This window comes from Scyliorhinus canicula, chromosome 9 (genome assembly GCF_902713615.1).
Source record: "Scyliorhinus canicula chromosome 9, sScyCan1.1, whole genome shotgun sequence".
Taxonomy (NCBI): domain Eukaryota; kingdom Metazoa; phylum Chordata; class Chondrichthyes; order Carcharhiniformes; family Scyliorhinidae; genus Scyliorhinus; species Scyliorhinus canicula.
In genome coordinates, this window is record NC_052154.1 from 125,618,268 (window position 1) to 125,639,659 (window position 21,392).

The 21,392-nt window shown below is 46.7% G+C and overlaps 1 protein-coding gene across 11 annotated transcripts in view; it reads right to left on the reverse strand.

Moving 5' to 3' along the window:
- The window catches only part of LOC119971661 (von Willebrand factor C and EGF domain-containing protein-like), a 490,550-nt gene that overhangs the window by 99,042 nt on the left and 370,116 nt on the right, over window positions 1-21,392 (reverse strand). For all 11 annotated transcript variants that reach the window (XR_005461886.1, XR_005461887.1, XM_038807512.1 and 8 more), the window contains 8 exons: window positions 11,575-11,657; window positions 10,631-10,721; window positions 10,162-10,244; window positions 7,689-7,776; window positions 5,096-5,181; window positions 1,630-1,747; window positions 607-692; window positions 9-105 (listed from right to left, as the gene is read on the reverse strand). Coding sequence is in view for 9 of the 11 variants with exons in the window: in XM_038807512.1 (XP_038663440.1) it covers window positions 9-105; window positions 607-692; window positions 1,630-1,747; window positions 5,096-5,181; window positions 7,689-7,776; window positions 10,162-10,244; window positions 10,631-10,721; window positions 11,575-11,657 (732 nt within the window). In the remaining 2 variants the exon portion in view is untranslated. The remainder of the gene's footprint in view (window positions 1-8; window positions 106-606; window positions 693-1,629; window positions 1,748-5,095; window positions 5,182-7,688; window positions 7,777-10,161; window positions 10,245-10,630; window positions 10,722-11,574; window positions 11,658-21,392) is intronic.

The window sequence follows — 21,392 nt, forward strand, 5'->3', positions numbered from 1 at the left end:
AAAACCACCTGCAGAACAGTCTGGGCAGCACTGGCCAGGAACCAGTATAGGGTGTGCGCAGGTCTCAAAGCAGTCTGTCCTCTTGCAGACAATTGAACCGTCTGCCTGAAATGAAACAGACAATAAGAACAAAGAACAACAGTGCATATAAACAATCCACGAGGAAATGATTGAGAGCTTAGCTAGTGTAGGGCCATCTTCCTGAGGGACTGAGACACACAAAGAAATATATGGTTAGTTATCTGAGAGGCAAAAGTCTTTCTGAGTAATAAACTGGAAGATACAGAGATAACTCCCTGATGAGGATGATTGAGGTACACCAGTTGATGCACAAATATCTTGCAGAATTGTACAAATCTGTATATAGATAGCACACAAAGGGGATTGAGAGGCATGAATTAGTGTAAGCATATCTCTGAGCGCATGACTGGGGCATACAAATAAGTGCACAGATATCTCGCCAGTGAGCGGCTTTGACATTAGTATGTGCCCTTCTGCCCTAACCTGATATTCAGTTAGCCAAAATTTAAAATTTTGTTTGATGATTGGACAGTTTGTTCCTCCCACTGTTGGTACTTTTAGTCTCTATTTCCTGACTGGACTCACCTGACACACACACACTTCACAAGGATCGCCAGGTGACCATATCTGCCCAACTGGGAACTCAATGCCATTGTCGTCTATGAAACAGCCTGCCAGGGATAAATGGCACAAAATATAATGAGAGAAATTCTTTGATGTGTTTGCTATTAACATGTTTTTCAGTCAGCTCCTCCAAGTTTCCTGAAAATATATATATATATATATATATATAACCAACATTGAGAGGTGAAATGGATCAAGTATAAACTTAATGACTCAGTACCACTGTATAATCAACCGAAGCATATTGCATTGTCATGAAACTTTCTGAAACCAGCTCACAGATACTCTCGAAAGAAAACAAAATCATGAATACTGGAAATCAGAAACTCAAAATAAAATGATTGGAAAGGACACAGATCGGTCAGCGGAATAGGAAGATTAACATTTCAAACAAGGTTGTCAGATAGGAAGACTGGACATCTACACATTTTAGTAAAATTGGTGAATTAAAAAGGGAGTTGTAAAAGAAAATCTCCAGCTATGCCAATAGCAGAGTGTAAACTAATGTCATTTTCTAACTACTGGATGGAAACCTATTGACAGTGTAAAAAGATCAACTAAGCGAGGGAATGAAAAGGTATTTGAGAATATATGTGTGGCTAGGACAAGAAGTTGAAGGGCGGCACGGTGGTTAGCATTGCTGCCTCACGACGCTGAGGTCCCAGGTTCAATCCCGGCTCTGGGTCACTGTTCATGTGGAGTTTGCACATTCTCCCCGTGTTTGCGTGGGTTTCGCCCCCACAACCCAAAGATGTGCAGGGCATGTGGATTGGCCTCGCTAAATTGTCCCTTAATTGGAAAAAATTAATTGGGTACTCTAAATTTATTTAAAAAAGAGAAAAAAAGACAAGAAGTTGAGTACGATAGGGCTGGGCATCTCCGGAAATTTCTAGTTTTGCTTCATAGTTATTTCAGTTAGGTTTGTTCAGGATACATTTATTCCAAACGACTAAGCCCTGCATATCATTTGAGGCCCTGGCTCACCTTTGATGGTTTTATCTTGACGGCAGGTAAAGCAGCATTTGCCTGGCTCCAGAAACCAATTTTCTCTGGCACAGTCCAGCACTGGGCAGGGGCTGTAGGAACACTCCACCTCACCATTCTGAGGACACAATTAGTCAGCTTTAATGATTAAAAGAGAAAAGATCTTCATAAAAAATCAATAGTTGCCCTGATTTTATTTTAATTAATTATGGTAATGAATTGGCATTACTCTGTGCCTGATTATATATTTCATAAGGACTTGCGCCCATTTTCACCAGAGTAGATTTAAGTCCAATTGATCTGAAATTGATGAAAACAATAAATTAAATCCGTAGAGCACATAATGGGGAGGGGTGAGAGGGCAGATAAGATTTATCTGAACTAGCTGGTAACGTACTGCCTCCTCCTTTCCACTTCAACATGAGACAATGGCAGTCATTCCTTGTAAGCATCAACACCAACTATTTTGGGACCGTTCCATTTGGACCAACTAGCCAGAGGACTCAACATTTGGGAATTGGAGGAGGATAACTGCTTTATTGGCAGCTTTATTGGGGAAATCTGGCAAAGGTCAACTATCCTGGAACCCTGTCCAGTCAGGTAATGAAAGAACAAAGCAATACACAGCCTGGAGCATTGTGGAAGAGTGAGTAAGGAAACTAAACTGGAGAGAGGGGGAAACAAATGATCTTCTTTAAAATTTAAAACCAGCCAGTTTCAGAACACTTTTCAGTCAAAAATATATATTTACCGTGCATAACCTGTGTGGCATACATCGATCAAAAAAAAGGGCACAAGAGAATGAACAACATGACATTTGCAATGCCTGTTCATTTATTGAATGTAAAATGAACCAACATACATTTAGGCCCAGATTTATGCCATGCCAGAGTGTCTCTCTGTTGTGGTGAAAATCTTGGAAATGGCTGGAAATTGTAAGTACTGCCCCCAAATTAGTCATGTTCAATTTTCACAGGGACAGAAATGGAGTCAGGCTGAGGTTCACACACATGCACTTTGCAGAGGTTTCTGGCTATTTAAATCTTTGAGCTGCCTCCACTGAAGTGGAATTTGGGTAAGTTAAGATTGTGAAACAGGAACCATCAAAGAACTGTCAAGCGGTCAGGAAATCCTCACAGTTATCAAGGGCCTGTCAAAGGATACTAGGTGAGTTGGCATGGAAGGGATATTTATTTATTTTTATTCATTCATTGATGTGGGCATCGCTGGCTGGGCCAGCGTATATTGCCCATCCCATTGCCCATTTATTGCTGTGGATCTGGAGTCACATGTCGGCCAGACTAGGTAAGGATGGCAGATTTCCTTCCCTAAAGGACATTACTGAACCAGATGGGTTTTATGACAATCGACAATGGTTTCATGGTCATTATTAAACTATTAATTCCAGATTTGTATTGAATTCAATTTTCAATATTGATGTGGTATTGGGTGTATGAGTTGCCACTGAGTTGGCGTATGTGTTATAAAGGGCCACAAGGATGTGGGGGGCATGGGGGAGGTGGCTAGAGGGGCATGGGTTAGCATGGGGGGTTGAGGGGCCACGGTGGTGGATTGTGAGCATGAGGTGATATACGTTGACATGGATGGGGCATGGGAATGTGTGGGAGGTTAAGGGTTGTTCTTCGTTTTATTCTTTTTCATTGAATTCAACACAGTGTCAGAGCTGAGGCAGTTCTTCCCCTCAGCCACCCCTGCACACCTGGCAGCCTCCTCATTGGCTCCGGAAGTGGAGGGCCTGACCTCTAATCCAGCCTACCCCCGGAATGAAAATCCAATCTGTGGGTGGCCATTTTTAAAGGTCAGGTTTGCAGAGCCAGGAATTCTCCTGACCCGGGTGCGAAAACTGGGCCTAAATCTCAGCTCACTGAAATATGAATCAGTCCACCTTCCCATTCCTAGAATGTGCTAGATTAGCATAGCTGGTTCCTGGAACATAGTGTTCCATTTTATGGTAACTTCCTTCAAGGTTATACTACTCTAAAACTAGATATAGTACAGAGTACTCCTAAACGTGAGGGATTTTGGATCCATTATGGGAGAAACTGATGATTTTCAACTGAGAATGTCGGGGGAAAAATCTTTCAAAGACCCTTCAACCATCCATTTGTATGTCATCCAACTGCTAATTGTAAGGAAGTGAACTTAAGCATGGGACTGCACCACAACCTCTGCCATTCTTGATGAAGGAAGGGACAGACTCACACAGCATGCAATCACATCCAGGGACAGTCCTTTCACGTGTCCCATATTGTGGAAACCATGGGAACACAATCCCCTTTATACACACAAAAGCTGACGTACAATCCTACACTGAAAACCTCCTCAACCACAGGAATGGATGATCCTTAATAGCAATTGGAAAGAAATATAAAATGACTTCATCCACATTCCTATACAGAGTCGGAGGGGCTTGCAGTGATAAGGTGATGTTGTTGGGATGATAGGTCTTTATGGTGTTGAGGTTTTGGTGAGCATGATTTATGAAGGTTGTATTGGAATGACAGGTTTTGTAATGAGAGATTAGGATGGAAAAAGAGTGTGCAATCATGGGATTTTGAATGGTATAAAACTACAAATGCCACAGACGCTACAAATATTTCACAGTCAAAGTTAAGGCATTTTGACCACAAAGAACAGTAGCCCTCCTAAGGGAACTCCCATTTCTAAACATGAAAAGGGGCGGGATTCTCTCATCCTGCGTAAACGCTGTTGCGTTTTACGATGGCGTGAACGGGCAGCAGCCGCTGACGCTCCCGCGCATGCACGGACCCGCACCGGCTGGCGGAGTCCTTTTGGCCCCGGCTGGAGTGGCACCAAAGGCCTACCACGGCAGCCGGCGGGGCGCAAACCTCTCCGGCGCCTGCCTAGCCCCTGAAGGTGCGGAGAATTCACACCACTCCGTCCCGCCGGGACTCCCCACCCCGCCGGGTACGGGAGAATCCCGCCCATGCAATTCAAAGAATATCTTGCCAATAGACATAAAACATTAAATAGTACTCGAAACATTTGGATTTTTAAGTGGAAACTGTGAACATTTGTATAGCTGGTTATGACCTGCCAGCTACAGATAACTCAGCATTCAGTGCTTTGAACATAGAACATAGAACAGTACAGCACAGAACAGGCCCTTCGGCCCTCGATGTTGTGCCGAGCAATGATCACCCTACTTAAACCCACGTAACCCGTATACACGTAACCCAACAATCCCCCCATTAACCTTACACTACTGGCAATTTAACATGGCCAATCCACCTAACCCGCACATCTTTGGACTGTGGGAGGAAACCGGAGCACCCGGAGGAAACCCACGCACACACGGGGAGGACGTGCAGACTCCACACAGACAGTGACCCAGCCGGGAATCGAACCTGGGACCCTGGAGCTGTGAAGCATTGATGCTAACCACCATGCTACCGTGAGGCCCCTAACGGGGGGAACAACTTACCAAACATGCACAGTTGATGCAGTCGACACCAGGTCGAGTGAATTCTGCCCCATGGGGATATACTATGCCCTGGTCCATACACTCAGCTAAGGAATAATAAAAATTACAACAATGAATCATAATACAGAGTGAGGTTGTTAACTAACTTAACCAAACATATTTCAAAACTTATTTGGGCAATAATCCTCTGTTTAACAATTAATAGACTGATGCTAACTTTGCCCACTGTCCTAATATAGTTCCTGAAGTAACACATGGTGATGTCCAGAGCATGGAAGAAGGGGGTTGATGGTGGGGGTGGGGTGTGCATGTAATGCCCAACACTAGGGACCGGTGGAGCCCGGTCTCAGTATTTTAGACAGATTTTTCATCGGCCTTCAGGCGAGCTGCAGACCTGAAATACCAGCTTTAAAAAAGAATAAGTTGGCACTTGGAGCTTTATGGCTCTGATTTTTATTTTGGAAAAGCCATCAGAAAACCACAGAGCTACCCGAAGGTTGGAAGCAGCAGAAGTCGCAGTTCTTGGTTGAAAAATGGTAAGTGAAAACTCTAGTTATTTAAGAGCCAATTGGATGGTGTGTGTGTGTGCATGCACGGCACTGTTGGGAAGAGTGTTTGGGGGTTTGGGAGGTTGGGGATCTTGGGTGGGTGCTGGAATGGAAGGGAGATTGGCGGTCGGGCCGTGGGCGTCACTTTTAATGTTCAATATCAGAAAATTAAATATCATACACTACTCAAAATCATCTTTTGAATTTAAATAAGTGTATTTTCATTATGCACTAAGGTAGTCACAATTCCGATGATATGCTGTGTTGATGTACCAGAGGCAAATGAATCTTGAGCCTCATCAAATTGAATAGAAGAAATTAAAAATGGAGTAATTCTAAACATGGTTTTGACTCACTATTGCCCATTTTATTATTTTTGCAATTTCTATGCCTGAAATCCCTATTCTTCCCTGAGGTTGCATACATCAGGCACCAGGCACCTTCTAGCAGAAGGTGGTCGCACTGTGGGACTAAAATATCTCTCGGGGGAGGATACTCGATCATCGATTGCAACTTTGGCAAACAAAAGCCACTGAAATCCCAAAGAAACAGCATAAAGGGCTTTTGCCAGAAAGGGTCTTTATAGGAATCCAAACTTAAGTGCTTCTAGAAATGATTTCTTCAAGGATATTTTTTGCGATTGGAGTTTATTTGATATGTTTTCCACTTTATTTGCCTGTCTCTCACACTTCAAACAACAATTAGAATTTTAAAAAAACTATTTGCATATTTATTTCGTAGAAATGTAATGAAACACCAGATTGCACCTACGGACAGGCTTTGAATTCACAGTATACAACACCAGCCTAAGGTGAGCAACTTTTATTGACAACGATTTATATGACCTTTGAAGAGAAAGCAAGGCCCGTGATGGGCTAGAATCTCCTCTAATTGGCTGGAGAATTCTGATCACAGTTATGAACAGTTCTCAGATAAAGATAAGGAGAGGTCAGAGTGGATGGAGTTCTCCCTGAAAGGTTGCAAGGCTTTCTTCTTTTCAGGTCCCATGCCAATCTGAGAGCTGGAGTCTGGCTTACTTGAGGTTATATCATGTACACCTATGGCAACATTTCTAGCCTAAATACATATGGTGCGATCTACTGGCTGCGATGCACTCAAACAAGAGCTAAACGTGGCCGGTAGATCCCGGGAGAGGCCTCCCTGGGGCTGCACGGCTGCCTTTATGCCTTGCGAGATATATCCAAGACCCGCTAGGCGTCGGAATCAGAATCCCACCCAAAAGGGATGTGATCAAACGTGGACCAGGCAGAACGGTACCCGGGGGGGGGGGGGGGGGGGGGGGGGGCTCCCAGGCCATGTGAGGCCCCCTGGCTGACCAGGGATAGTGCAGGGTGGCTCCTTGGCCCTCCCATCTCGAACGCAGGCACCTTGACACTGCCCAGCTGGTATCTTGACACTGCCACTAGCACTGCCAAGGTGCCCAGGTGGCACTGCCAAGCTCATATGAGAACCTCCAGGGTCCAAGATGGCAGTGCAAGTATGCCCAGGTGCTAGAGTGGCACTGCCAAGGGTCAGGGCCATATGTGGGTCATGTCTGTGAAAGGAGGGTGGAGGGGGGAATATGAAGAGTAGGTAAATAGGGGCCTCAAGGAGGGTGGGGGGGCAGCAGGATGGGGGTGGGGGGGCTAATGAGCCCACAGGGACCCCATAGTGGGGTGTCCTCACTTGGGGGGGGGGGGGGGGGGTTAAAGCCCACGTGTGTAGGGGGTGACTGGAGCCCAATCTTGGAGTTCAGCCCGCCAGTGCTGAAAAAAAATTGAACTGCGGGCTAAACCAGTGAGAAATTCCCTAGGGCCCAAAAACCTGACTTTGAAGCGGTGGGGAACTCCCTGGAAAAACCCGCCACAAATGAACATTGAAATGTTTCCGTTAAATTCCGCCCATAGAATGAAAATCACATTTGAAGTAATTTGCAATGGTTTTCCAAATGCTGGAAACTATTGGAATTAAGACTGACTCTTGTGAATCTAATAATAAAACATGTATAATTTTCAGAGGCTCTCGTTACCAAATCATATACTAACCTGGACAAGTAGGACAACAATCCAGCAGGGTGGGTTTCTGGCATGTGACGGGACGGCATTCAGGGGTGATGCACGTTACATTCCCTAACTGGCACAAACACAAACTGTTGGTTATTACTCAGCCAGTTAAAAGTAATAAAATACTGGTTTTATTAAAATTAATCACCTTTCTATCAGTAAGTTCTTTATCCTTGGTATTTACTCGAGTTGTCTCGATGATATGGATTTGTAACTGAATTGAAGATACTGTGGAAATAGCTTGCCTAACCTCTGTGCAGCAATGATTAAAGGAATCAGAAATTGCAAAAAGATTTCTTTAACACTCCTCCAGTTATGTCAGTTTTAAAGGCTTAAAGCTGGGAGCAGAATGATTTTCTTCTGCTATTGACCAGCGAATGATAAATAGAACATAGAACAGTACAGCACAGAACAGGTCCTTCGGCCCTCGATGTTGTGCCGAGCCATGATCACCCTACTCAAACCCACGTATCCATCCTATACCCGTAACCCAACAACCTTAACCTTGCTTTTATTAGGACACTATGGGCAATTTAGCATGGCCAATCCACCTAACCCGCACATCTTTGGACTGTGGGAGGAAACCGGAGCACCTGGAGGAAACCCACGCACACAGGGGGAGGACGTGCAGACTCCACACAGACAATGACCCAGCTGGGAATCGAACCTGGGACCCTGGAGCTGTGAAGCATTGATGCTAACCACCATGCTACCCTGCTGTTTTGGGTATTGCTACTGAAGGGACTACAAAAACTTTAAAGTTAAAATAAAGGCATCCATATGATACCATAAGGAAAACATGACATTTGAGGACTCCATCGCTCAACTGCATTGATTTTACTACATGAAATGCTTTATCTATAAATAAATTTAAGTCAGAACATATAAATATGCAGAATGTTAATTGCAACACAAAGAGAAATTAACTTCCCACTCATTTACAATTGTCACTTTTTGCATTTCAGTTTGAGAAAATTAATTCCCAGAAAGAATATATTTTAAGAGAGAAGGAAGGGCTGCAAGATTACAGAAGGTCAGATTCAGCAGATAGTGAAGGAAAAAGAGATGCATTTAAAGACTAGAAACAGAGATAAGCAGAGGAATTAAAGGCCGGAGGCTGGATTCTCCCCTACCCGGCGGGGCGGGGGGTCCCGGCGGGATGGAGTGGCATGAACCACTCCGGCGTCAGGCCGCCCCAAAGGTGCGGATTTCTCCGCACATTTAGGGGCCAAGCCCTAACCTTGAGGGGCTAGGCCCACGCCGGAGTGGTTGGCGCCCCGCCGGCCGGCAGGAAAGGCCTTTGGGGCCACGCCAGCCGGGGCCGAAGGGACTTCGCTGGCCGGCGGAAGTCCGTGCTTGCGCCGGAGCGTCAGTGGCTGCTGACGTCATCCCTGCGCATGCGCAGAACAGCAGGAAGTCCTCCTGGCATTTTGGCCAGCAAACGTCCCTCAATCAACACTAAAGATAGATTGTGGAAGTTCACTGACCTGAAACTTTAACTCTCTTTCTATCTCTCTGCAGATGCTGCCCGACCTTCTGAGTATGTCTAGAATTTGTTTGGGGGGATTTTTTGGCTGTTCTTGCCAGCAGGATCTTCAGGTCCTGCCAACAGTGAATGTCTGCTGCTGGATGGATTCAATGGGAAATCCCATCTACAGCGACGGGATCAGGAGATCCTGCCACCAGCCAATGTCAAGAACCACGCTATGTAGGGGGTGTGGAAAATTCTCCCCTTTTGTTTTACTTTCAGGTTTTCAACAGCCACAGTATATATATATATATATTTGATTTTTGTCGCAAGTAGGTTTCAATGAAGTTACTGTGAAAAGCCCCTAGTCGCCACATTCCGGCGCCTGTTCAGGGAGGCCGGTATGGGAATTGAACCCGCGCTGCTGGCATTGTTCTGCACTGCAAGCCAGCTATTTAGTCCACTGTGCTAAACCAGCCCCTATTTTGTTTTTCCAAAAGATTGATTAACTGGTCATCCATTCACTTATGTTTGGTGGGATCTTGCAATTCTGGCCACCAGTCTGTCTACATACAAATGGTTGCAATGTTAAAACATCATTCGTCGACTGAAAAATGCTTTAAGCTGTCAAAAGACATCGGCCGGAATTTTCCCGTCCCTCCTGTCGCCGGGGTCTTCAGCTCCCGGCAATGTCAATAGACGCTTGAATAATTCACCGCATCTGCCGCAGGGGCACCCACCGCAACCGGTCCGGATAATTCGGCCATTATAGAAATGATTCTTTTACTCTACCATTCTCTCTCATCTTAATCAGGGTAGGAGTTATACCCAATTCCTAAACTGAGGAAGCCTGGGGCTCTCCTATCTCGGAGTGGTATTTTAACCCAGCACTCGGTTCCGGTGTACATGAAGGTGATAATCGTTTTGGACACTGTGTCATCACTGTTACACATTTGCAGCCTTTTACCAACAGGATATTCTACTTACAATGCAGACACACAGGGTACAATTGTCATTGGAGGGAGAGAAAACATCTTCATTGTTCACAACCAGGCCTTCGTAGAGACACTCTGAAATAAATTTTTAAAATCACTGGAATAGTAGAACCCTGATAAATACAAATAACGTCATATATTACCATCTAATTCTCTTAATCCGTGCTATATGTGGTTATAACAATTTGTCATAACAGTACCCCGAGAACAACTAGCCCACTCCAGGTTAAAAGAGGTTTCAACAAACTATGAACCACAAAGATAATCTCTGAATAATTTGAATCATTTGCTGACCGGCCAGATAGATCAAATTGTAAAAGCTAAAACTACTTTTTTGAATTATTTCACAGGACATGGGTGTCTTTGGCAAGGCCAGCATTTGCTGCCCATCCCCAATTGTCCTTGTGTAGCTGAAACCTATCCCTCCAGGGAGCTATCTCTCAAATACAATTGATACGCACTGTCACATGTTCCACAGCACTGTCCTTCCTCGGGGACCTGATGGCTACAAGAAGTTTCGCAGACAATAGGTTGGCAAAACACCTCCCCTTCCTGAAAGATCAAGAGCATGGGGTCAATGTCAGATCATGATGCAAAAATCCATTTCCTTTATTTTATTTCATTATGATGATCAGAATTAACATACAACAAAACTATTTAAAGTATTAACAATAAATACCTGGTCACGATCAGATCATACAGGTGGTTATTAAGTTGAACGTGTCTGAGAGTAGCAGAATTGTCCCATTTGACACAGACTTGATGTTCCTCGAGTCTCGTTGGGGGGAGGGGGGTGGATTAAGGTCCAATTCCCAAATCCAATTCTCTTCCCGCATCTAGTGGTGCACTGAGGCAATTTGTCTGTTTCCATAACTAGTAATTCCCGGGGCAGGTTGCTAGTCTGTCGACAGGGGTTTATAGCTTGAGGAATGCCACTCCACATCAAGCATGGCTGACCAGGAGTCTCTCCCCGTCTCGCCGCCAGCCACCGGGGTGTTTAGAAGGATTTTCCAGTTGACACACTCAACATGTTTGGCCACGTTATGAACGCACCTTCCTTGGCTATCAAGTCATGGAGTGGGACTCAAACCCAGAGCTTCTGGCTCAGAGGCAGAGGTCAGAGGCAGAGGTGCTGCCCATTGTGCCACAAGACCTCCTGTGGATTAGGGTACCTTTCTGATTTTATCTTCACAAGCACTTGACTCTGCTTCTCAATTATGACATCAGATCAACAACAGATTAAGTCACATTCAACAGGTCATCTTCTAACTCTTATAAAAGTTAACATAGACAATGAAAGAAAAAAAAGCTGATCATTGGATTGGAGGTTGGGTTGGGTAGGATGAATGGAGACTGATATTCTATAGATGGAGAGGTATCTTTAACCTGTAGCACTACTCCTTACCTGACAGGAGCAGGTCAAACAGGGTTGGGACAATGAAACCCATGAACTATTATGAGAGTGGATGCTCCCGTTGTAAAGACAGGCTAGGAAGACAAAGCAAAATGATTTGGTTCAGTACGTGACAAAATATGAAACAGATAAAGTCCATTTGCCGACAGATAGTGGACATTTATCCAACAATGAATTCAACTCAATATGTTTAACTGAGAGAGAGAACTGACCACAGTTAAGGCTATCGAGAGTACATCTCCAATAATCGGCATGGAATACGAATGGGGAAAGATTACTGGAAAAACCTAGCAGCTCAGGTCTGTGAAGAATGGAAAATAACATTCCAAGTCATTGACTACTCATCAGAACTCATTTCTGATGTTGAGACTGCAGCAGGGTAGGTGTGTACAAAATTCTGAGGAAGAGGTGGTAACGTACTGTCTACTAGATTCTTTATAACGTAACCCAGCATCAGGCACCTGCATGTTTATAAAAGCTGAACAGCAATAAACTTAATATAGGAGGAGGATGATAAACTAATAGTTGCCAACGTGGATTCACCAAGCTCTGAACAGTTCTTTTTTCCCATGAGGTTGATCTTCATGTTCTCCAGACACTTCTTTCTCAGGGTTTTCAAGAGTGTCCTGATGCGGTCTGAACATCAGAACTGGTCAGCAACTTGGAATGTTTCCTGCCTTTCTTCACAGATGGTGCCTGAACTGTTAAGTGTTCCTAGTCATCGGCCTGGAATGTTAACACTCACACTCCTTTCTTTCAATATTGCATCAATAAAGATAAATATTGAATTTCCAATCCCATTTCTCTTTAATTGCCTTGTATATAGTCTAACCGTGGTAATGAATTTGTTTGCAGTAAGTTTTTAAATGTTTGATAGTCAATACCTTTCAGGTACATCAGTATATATGGCAGTCTGCATGTATGGTAGAATACATTTATTGAGACACAAAAAGGCAGAATTTTACAGTGGCCTGTGGGAGTGGGCTTGCAGGAAGGGGGGCCTGCAAATGTCTACGGGTGCCTTTCAGCCCTCCATTACCCATCCATCCCAATTGGCCATGATATAATAGGCAGCAGACAAGGTCTCCAGTGACCTGCCAGCACTTGCACCAACTGAGGCCTTTAAGTGGCCACTTCATGGTTACTTAAGGATGGCTTCCTGCCCAGAAGTCATTTTCTCGTTTGGCAGGAAGAGATCAGCAATGCCTTGTGGGAAGCTCGGCAGGAATGCTTGCTTGGACCTCAGGCCAGAAGAGGGGAGATGCCTCCTTTATCGGCTCTATTTTCCAATTAGCTTTGTCACAACATCTTCCGTAGCCCCCATCCCCCACTCACTCTACCACCAGTCTCTGCATCCAGGCCCCACACTCCTTGATTCCCTCAACTCTCGTGGCCTCCTTTCCTGCTCCTGTCAAGACTCTCTCAACTTACCTGTCATCTGGCTCTCTTCCACTGGGACTTGATGTAATTCCAGCAGTGACCATCGACCCTAGTGATGCTGCCAAGAACACTGCCGTTCTCATGAGCCAGTTGCTCCCGGAGGTGGGACTTGCTTCCCATATGAGGGAGGGAGTCTCGATCTGAGCCACTCAATACTCCTCTGAGCTCGAAATGTTGGCAGCCCATCGAGGGTGGGGGTGGAGTGGGTATGGTTTCCAGGCAACCTTCCCGGAGGCAGGGAAGTAAACGGCACTACCCATGAAGTCCTGCCCATTATTATCGATCACCTTGAACCTTACCTTCCAGCCTGACACCTCGTGGAAATTGCACGCAGTTGTACAGTTTTCCACATACATGTTGCATTGATGCCAGGCCAAAGGCCTCCCAAGCTTGCTCTACTGTTGAGTATTATTGAGTAAGTTACTCTCGTATGGTCCTTCGATCTTGATCCACAAAATCTGCTTTATGTCCACTGCACTCTCTCTCTATTTCTCAAAAAGTTGGTGCACTCCATAGGATGGGTCCTTAGATCACTTAAGTTGCTGATTAGCAAGTTGAGCAGCGTTCATGCTAATTGGCTACTTCAAGCTCACTGTATGCAGACAATAATTTAAAACCTTGGGAGCTCAATTCAGGCAGTTTAAACTCAGCTGTATCAAATGTTCTACCAAACTGGGCTGGATTGAAGCCCAGCTCCATGAGGTGAGCGGAGCTGCCCACTGTCTCTTGAAAAATAGCACAAAACACAAAAGCAGTCAGATCTTTGGCACAGAAACCTGCACAAGGCTGAACAAAGGACTGGCAGACAGAACCATTTTCCAAAGAATTAATGGGTTCCTCTATCCATTCACACGTGGCATCGGATTATTTATGAGTGTAACCAAGCAGAAAAACTTAAATGATATCAGTTCCCTTACCTCATTCTGTGCATCATTCCTTCCAAAAACAGCATGAAAGATAAAATCCATGCTGTGGCCGGTATATTGCATTAACTGTCCTGAGATCTGGTTGAGTCAATGCGCACCACTTATGCTCTCATTAGGCTGACAGTTCTTCCAAAATTTCATTTTCCACCATTTTTTTTAACCTATTAATAGAGCCATTGATACTGGGTCAGCATTTCAACATCTCAGCGGATGTTGATCACCGGGTTCCCTTCGAGATAAGGATTCTTATCAAACCACATCAAAAGAGGATTTTAATCAACTGAAACTTTGAAAAGACGTAGTCTTACCAAATGGATCATTTCATTAAAAGTGTTATCAGTATCAGAATCCCAAGTAAAGACGGAGATCTCAACTTCATGACCATGATCAAACGGCTGTGTCACTTTTAGGACACATTTTAAAACACAGGGCGGAATTCCCCGCTCCCGGGAAAAATCGGGAAGGCCGTCGTGAACTCGGCCGAGTCTCACGACGGCCTTGGAGGCCGCTCCTCTCACCGTATTCACCCCCACCCGGGGGGCTAGGAGCGGCGCTCTGTTATTCTCGGCCGCCGGGCCTTGACGCTTGCGTCGAGGCGGCGTGCCGAGAATGACGCGACGGCGGCGCCAATGTGACGTCAGCCGCGCATGCGCAGGTTGGCCGGCTCCAACCCGCGCATGCGCGGTTGACGTCACGACGGCTGACGGCTCAAACCCGCGTATGCGCGGTGGCCGTCTTCCCCTCCGCTGCCCCGCAAGACGTGGCAGCTTGATCTTGCGGGGCGGCGGAGGGGAACGAGTGTGTCACTTTCAGACGCTGGCCCGACGATCGGTGGGTACCGATCGCGGGCCAGTCCCCTCCCGAGCACGGCCGTGGTGCTCACTCCCCTCTCCGCCCCCCACAAGCTTCAAACGGGCCTTTGGCACCCATGTTCATAACGGCAGCGACCAGGTGTGGTTGCCGCTGGCGTGAAACGGTCGCGAACGGCAGGCCGCTCGGTCCATCCGGGCCGGAGAATCGGCGGTCGCCGGGCGATTCTTCCGAGCGGGGGGTTGGAAAATCGCGGGGGGGCGCCAGGTGGGCGTGAAATGAGTCACCCAGCCCTCCCACGATTCTCCCACCCGACGTGGGGAGCGGAGAATCGCGCCCACAGTATCTGTGTTCCAATCCCTTTTTAAGAGTCAGTCTCTTTATTCAGACTCCTTATTCTGTGGGCGAGATTTCCTTCTTCAGGTGGGATGTTGATGCCGATGACCCTGTTAAAAGGGGTAAACTTGGTGACATCACTGCCTTAAAAAAGATTTCCTCAGCAGAGAACGCGCGTCTGAGGCCACACACAGCCCTGTTTTGTGCACTGAGGTGCTCCGCGCGCCGGAACCCGTCACTGCAGCGAGGAATCGGGACGCCATTTTGAATACCGAAGCCTCCGACGCAACCTCTGACCCTCGCCACAAGCCCCAACAGACTATGGGAGGGTCCCCAGCACTCCTCCCCCACACCTGCCCCCCCCACCCCCCTAACGACCGCGCACAGCACCTCCAGCCCAATTATCAGAGCACTAAAAGTGCCAGCCTGGCACGTTGTTGTGGTGTTCTTTGTGTTGCTTATTTCAAGATGGTTGTCGTAGTGTTCACAAAGACCACAAAATAGCGTGAACTTAAACAAAGCTATAAATTTAACATTACTAACTTGGATTTGACACATACACCTAAAGAACACACAGTTGATTAATAACATTTAAACTACACTCATCTGCAGCTAATCTCACTACCGATATAAACTATGATCTGCACTCACTTACACTATCTGTACTTCTGACCCTCCTTAGCTAACTTCTGCACCCACTCTCCCACAAGGCTTAGCATCACTGCTTATATATTTGTAACTGTAGCTCCCTCTAGTGGCTACTCTCGACACCTCAATAACCCCTGCAGTTCTTATAGTTATGATAAACCACAATTGGCAGTGCCAACATGGCACCCTGTCAGTGCCCCTTCCAGCTGGCAGTGCCTGGCTGTCACCCAGTGGCTCTGCCAGGGTGCCAGGGTGGCAGTGCCAGGGTGCCTGGGTGGCACCAGCAGTGCCAGGGTACCACCCTGCCCAAAGGACATGCAGCTGGGGGCCTCTGATCCACTGGGAGACCCCCATGAGTGCCGTTCCATCTGCCCCCATTTGAGTGCTGAATGGCACCCGCCCAAGATCTCCGAGCTAAGGGGTAGACCCCACGGCTCCAACAACTCAGGAATCTGCACATGAAAGTGAGACTAGCTGTCTTGCTCTAATATGCACATTTTCTAAAAAGTAATTTACATCGCAACATCTCGCAAGATTGTTACATCTTGTGAGGCGTTGCCAGTTGGGTAGATCCCAGGAGCAGGGTCACCCGGCTTTTATCGGCCACATTGCGCTGTGGCAAGCTGCTTTTCGGGTGCAGCGTGGCCGTTGGATCACACCCAATGCTTAAGCTTTACTAAAAAAACAGACCATCGTGCTTTCAGGCGTTGGGAGCAGGATTGGTGGGAAGAAGCTTATTTTCCTCAAAGTCGTTGGGCTGTGCGATGTTTTCGTGAAGTAAATTTCTCATGTGTAAGCCACCGTTATCAGAGAAGGACAAAGAGGAGTTATTAAAAAGGCGATCAAATAGACCTTGAAAGTCTGGAAAACCAGATGTGGGTCAGTCAGTGTCCTTGAGATTTGATAAGCGCAACCAATCACCATCCAATAAACAAAAGACTCAGACTTTGTATCTGGAAAGTGACCAAATCAGTTTACCTGAGCCAAGTTCAGTGAAGAATATCAGGAGGCGAGGATCTGCCCCCAACATAACACATGCTGATGGAAGTTTAACTGGATAAAAGACAGTGGGCGAGATTTTGTCCCCGTTCGCAGCATGTTCTGCAGTGGCCGATGGCAGCTCGCCAGTAGCCGATGGCAGGATCTTCTGATCCTGCCGTTATCAACGGAGTTTCCCACTTAATGCACTCCTCACCACACCCAAACCCCGCAGCTGGGGTGTGCTGTCGGTGGACAGTAAGATCCCGCGAGTGTGAACGGCCAGAGAATTCTGCCCAGTAACCTTTGAATTTCCGTACCGTAGTCAACAGACAGGGGGAGAAATAATTTGGTCAACAAGTGAAAACTAGAATCAATTTCGAACTGAGGATTTGAAAGTATCAGCTCCTTGCAACAGAATGGGCAGGATTTAATAGAGTATTTTGAAGCTGGTATGGTGGTAGAGGTGGAAAGGGAGGGCGGGGGTGGGGGGTGGAGTCTTGGGCTGGTGTCCCCGCTTATGATTCCAATTCCCAGCATCGGGTAAACCACCCCCAATTTAGTGGGGTGTGTGGGAGAACACGACACAGAAATCCGATTGGCTGGCAGCTCTTCAGGATGGAATTCCCTCTCTCTGTGTGACTGACTGTGTGGGAGGCCCAATGCAGACCATTCAAGTGCCTGATGGCACTTCAATTGTGTTGGGCCTCCCCGATAGAAGCAAAAGGGGGCTCCCACCTCTATTGCTGGAACTAAATTCTGCCCCATATTTCAAAGATCATTACAAGTAGGAGCAGGAATAGGTCATTCGGCCTATGAAGCCTGCTGTGCAATTCAATGAAATCATGGCTGATCACATCAGGTCTGGTCTGAGCTCCACATTCCTGCCTTCTCCCCATAACCTTCGATTCCCTGGCAGATCAAAAACTCAGCTTTGAATATTTTCAATGACTCAGCCTCTACTGCGCTCTGTGGAAGAGAATTCCAAATTCTAACAACCATAAGACCATAAAACCATAAGACATAGGAGCAGAATCAGGCCACTCGGCCCATTGAGTCTGCTCTGCCATTCAATCATGGCTGATATTTTTTGTATCCCCATTCTCCTGCCTTCTCCCCATAAGCCCTGATCCCCTTATTAATCAAGAACCTATCTATCTCTGTCTTAAAGACACTCAGTGATTTGGCCTCCACAGCCTTTTGCGGCAAGGAGTTCCACAGATTCACCACCCTCTGGCTGAAGAAATTCCTCCTCATCTCTGTTTTAAAGGACCGTCCCTTTAGTCTGAGATTGTGTCCTCTGGTTCGAGGTTTTCCTACAAGTGGAAACATCCTTTCCACGTCCACTCTACCAGGCCTCGCAGTATCCTGTAAGTTTCAATAAGATCCCCCCTCATCCTTCTAAACTCCAATGAGTACAGACCTAGAGTCCTCAACCGTTCCTCATACAACAAGCTCTTCATTACAGGGATCATTCTTGTGAACCTCCTCTGGACCCAAAACTGCTCACAATACTTCAATGGGGTCTGACCAGAGCCTTATGGAGCCTCAGAAGTACATCCCTGGTCTTGCATTCTAGCCCTTTCGACATGAATGGTAACATTGCATTTGCCTTCCTAACTGCCGACTGAACCTTAAGAGAATCTTGAACAAGGACTCCCAACTCCCTTTGTGCTTCTGATTTCCTAAGCATCTCCCCATTTAGAAAATATTTTATGCTTCCATTCTTCCTTCCAAAGTGCATGACCTCACACTTTTCCACACTGCATTCCATCTGCCACTTCATTGCCCACTCTCCTAGCCTGTCCACGGCCTCCTGCAGCCTGCCTGCTTCCTCAATACTACCTGTCCCTCTACAGATCTTTGCATTATCTGCAAACTTAGCAACAGTGACTTCAGTTCCTTCTTCCAGATCATTAATGTATATTGTGAAAAGTTGTGGTCCCAGCACAGACCTTTGAGGCACACCACTAGTCACCGGCTGCCATCCTTCATCCCCACTCTTACTCTTAACATCATGGACTCTTAACTTATTTAACAGTCTCCTATGTGACACCTTGTCAAAGGTCTTCTGGAAATCTAAATAAATCACGTCCACTGGTTCTCCTTTGTCTAACTTCCTTGTTACCTCCTCAAAGAACTCTAATAGATTTTTGAGACATGACTTCCCCTTGATGAAGCCGTGCTGACTCAGTAATATTTTATCATGCACTTCCAAGTACTCCTCGATCTCATCTTTAATAATGGACTCTAAAATCTTACCAATGACCGAAGGCAGGCTAACCGCCTATAATTTCCCGTCTTCTGCCTCCCACCCTTCTTAAACAGCGGTCTTACATTAGCCACTTTCCAGTCCTTTGAGACCCTTCCTGCCTTCAGTGATTTCTGAAAGATCACCACCAATGTCTCCACAGTCTCTTCAGCTATCTCTTTTAGAACCGTGGGGTGTAGTCCATCCGGTCCAGTTGATTTATCCACCTTCAGACCTTTCAGTTTCCCCAGAACCTTCTCCTTCGTGATGGTCACTGCACTCACCTCTGCCCCCCCATTATCCTGGAGCTCTGGCATCCCACTGGTATCTTCCACCGTGAAGACTAATGCAAAGTAACTATTCAGTTTGTCTGCTATTTCTTTGTTTCATATTATTACTTCTCCAGCCACATTTTCCAGTGGTCCAATGTCTATTTTTGCCTCTCTCTTACCTTTTATATATTGAAAAAAACTCTTCCTATCTTCCTTTATATTACTAGCTAGCTTGCACTCATATTTCATGTTCTCCCCCCTTATTGTTTTTTTAATTGTCCTCTGCTCGCTTTTAAAGGTTCCCAATCCTCTGGCTTCCCACTAATCCTTGTCACTTTGCATGCTTTTCCTTTTGCTTTTATGCTGTCCTTGACTTCCCTCGTCAGCCATGGATGCCTTGTCCTCCCCTCAGCATGTTTCCTCCTCCTTGGGATGAATTTCTGTTGTGCCTCCCTAATAACCCCCAAAAACTACTGCCATTGCTGTTCCACTGTCTTCCCTGCTAGGCTCCTTCTCCAATCAACTCTGGACAGCTTCTCCTTCATATATTTGTAGTTACCCTTTTTTAATTGTAATACCGTTACATTTGATTGCAGCTTCTTCCTCTCAAACTGCAGGGTAAATTCTATTAGATTGTGGTCACTGCTCCCTAAGGGTTCCTTCACCTTAAGTTCCCTAATCAAGTCTGCCTCATTACACATCACCAAATCCAGAATTGCCTGTTCCCTTGTAGGCTCTGTCACAAGCTTCTCCAAAAACCATCTCTTAGACATTCCACAAATTTATTTTCTTGGGATCCACTGACAACCTGATTTTCCCAGTCCACCTGCATATTGAAGTCCCCCATGATTATTGTAATATTGCCCTCTGAGAGAAGAAATTTCTCCTAATCTCCACCCTAAGTGGGAAACACTTTGGGTGGGATTCTCCATTTCTGAGACTAAAGGCTGGATTCTCCAATTCCTGACACCAAAACTGCGTTCAGCGATTAGCCGGTGAATCCGTTTTTACGACGAAATGAGGGGCGGTGCCGTTTTCCGATGCTCCGCCCCTCAGAAACAGCATCATCGCTGAGTGTGCCGCAGGGATGGCCTCAGGCCATCAGCTGAGGCCCTACCCCGATGCTCTGCGCCTGATGGACCGACTTCCCGACAGCGTGGGCTGCGTGTGCTCACGGTTTTCGGGGACCTCGTGTGGCGGCTGCGGACTGTGTCCAGCATCACCATAGTCGGTGGGGGGGGTGCCATTCCGCTAGCCAGGCGGCTTCGGCAGGGGCTGGGGGGGACAGGTCCAGGGGTGACAAGCCGGTTAACGGGAGGGGGGGGGCACCATCTGGCAGGCTGGGTCCACGCGCGGCCGGCTACATGCTGTATGACACGACCACTACATGTCACCTCCGTGCGCACGTGTAGCTACAGACCCGGCAATTCTCTGTCCGTATCTGCAGGTAAAGCCAGGGAGGCTTTACATGGCGCGGCTGCTAGCCTCCCCACCGGGCGGAGCATCGGTGCGGGGGCAGCGCTGGCTTTTTGGTCGTAAGATTAGACACACGCTCCGGGCGTAGCCTCAAAATTGGAGAATCCAGCCCTAAGTGTTGACACCAACACAGAATTCGTGGACTTTCGCGACAGCAAACCTAGTGCCACCCCTGGACCGATTCCATTTGTGTTAAGAGGCACTGGCACCGCGTGGAACACAATCAATTCCAATGAAAAACGGTGCAGGAGTCGCCAGGTCCGTGATTAATACTCAGGAGGCTGACAAGCTGCAGCCGCATATACACACTACACTCCCCACACACACCATCCCAGCCAACAAGTTGCCACTGGTTGTGCTGGGGCGCGTCCATACAGTTGATGTGTCAGCTGAGGCCAGAGGGTACCCAGGGGGATGGCCTGAGTGACACCTATATACTTGTGGCCCTAAATGTTAGCACTGTGTGCAGCTGCATGGTCCATCCCTACCCCACAGCCCAGTTCCTGCCACCCCCCGCTACTTCCCCCAGCCCTGGCAGAAGCTCCTCAGTCTGCGGCACAGATGTCAACAAACTATGGCGATGTTGGGCACTTTCTGTACCCCTCTCTACCTCTGCAGCTACGATGCCGGTTTCACGATTTTTAAAAGCACAAGTGAACCGCGCTGTCGGGA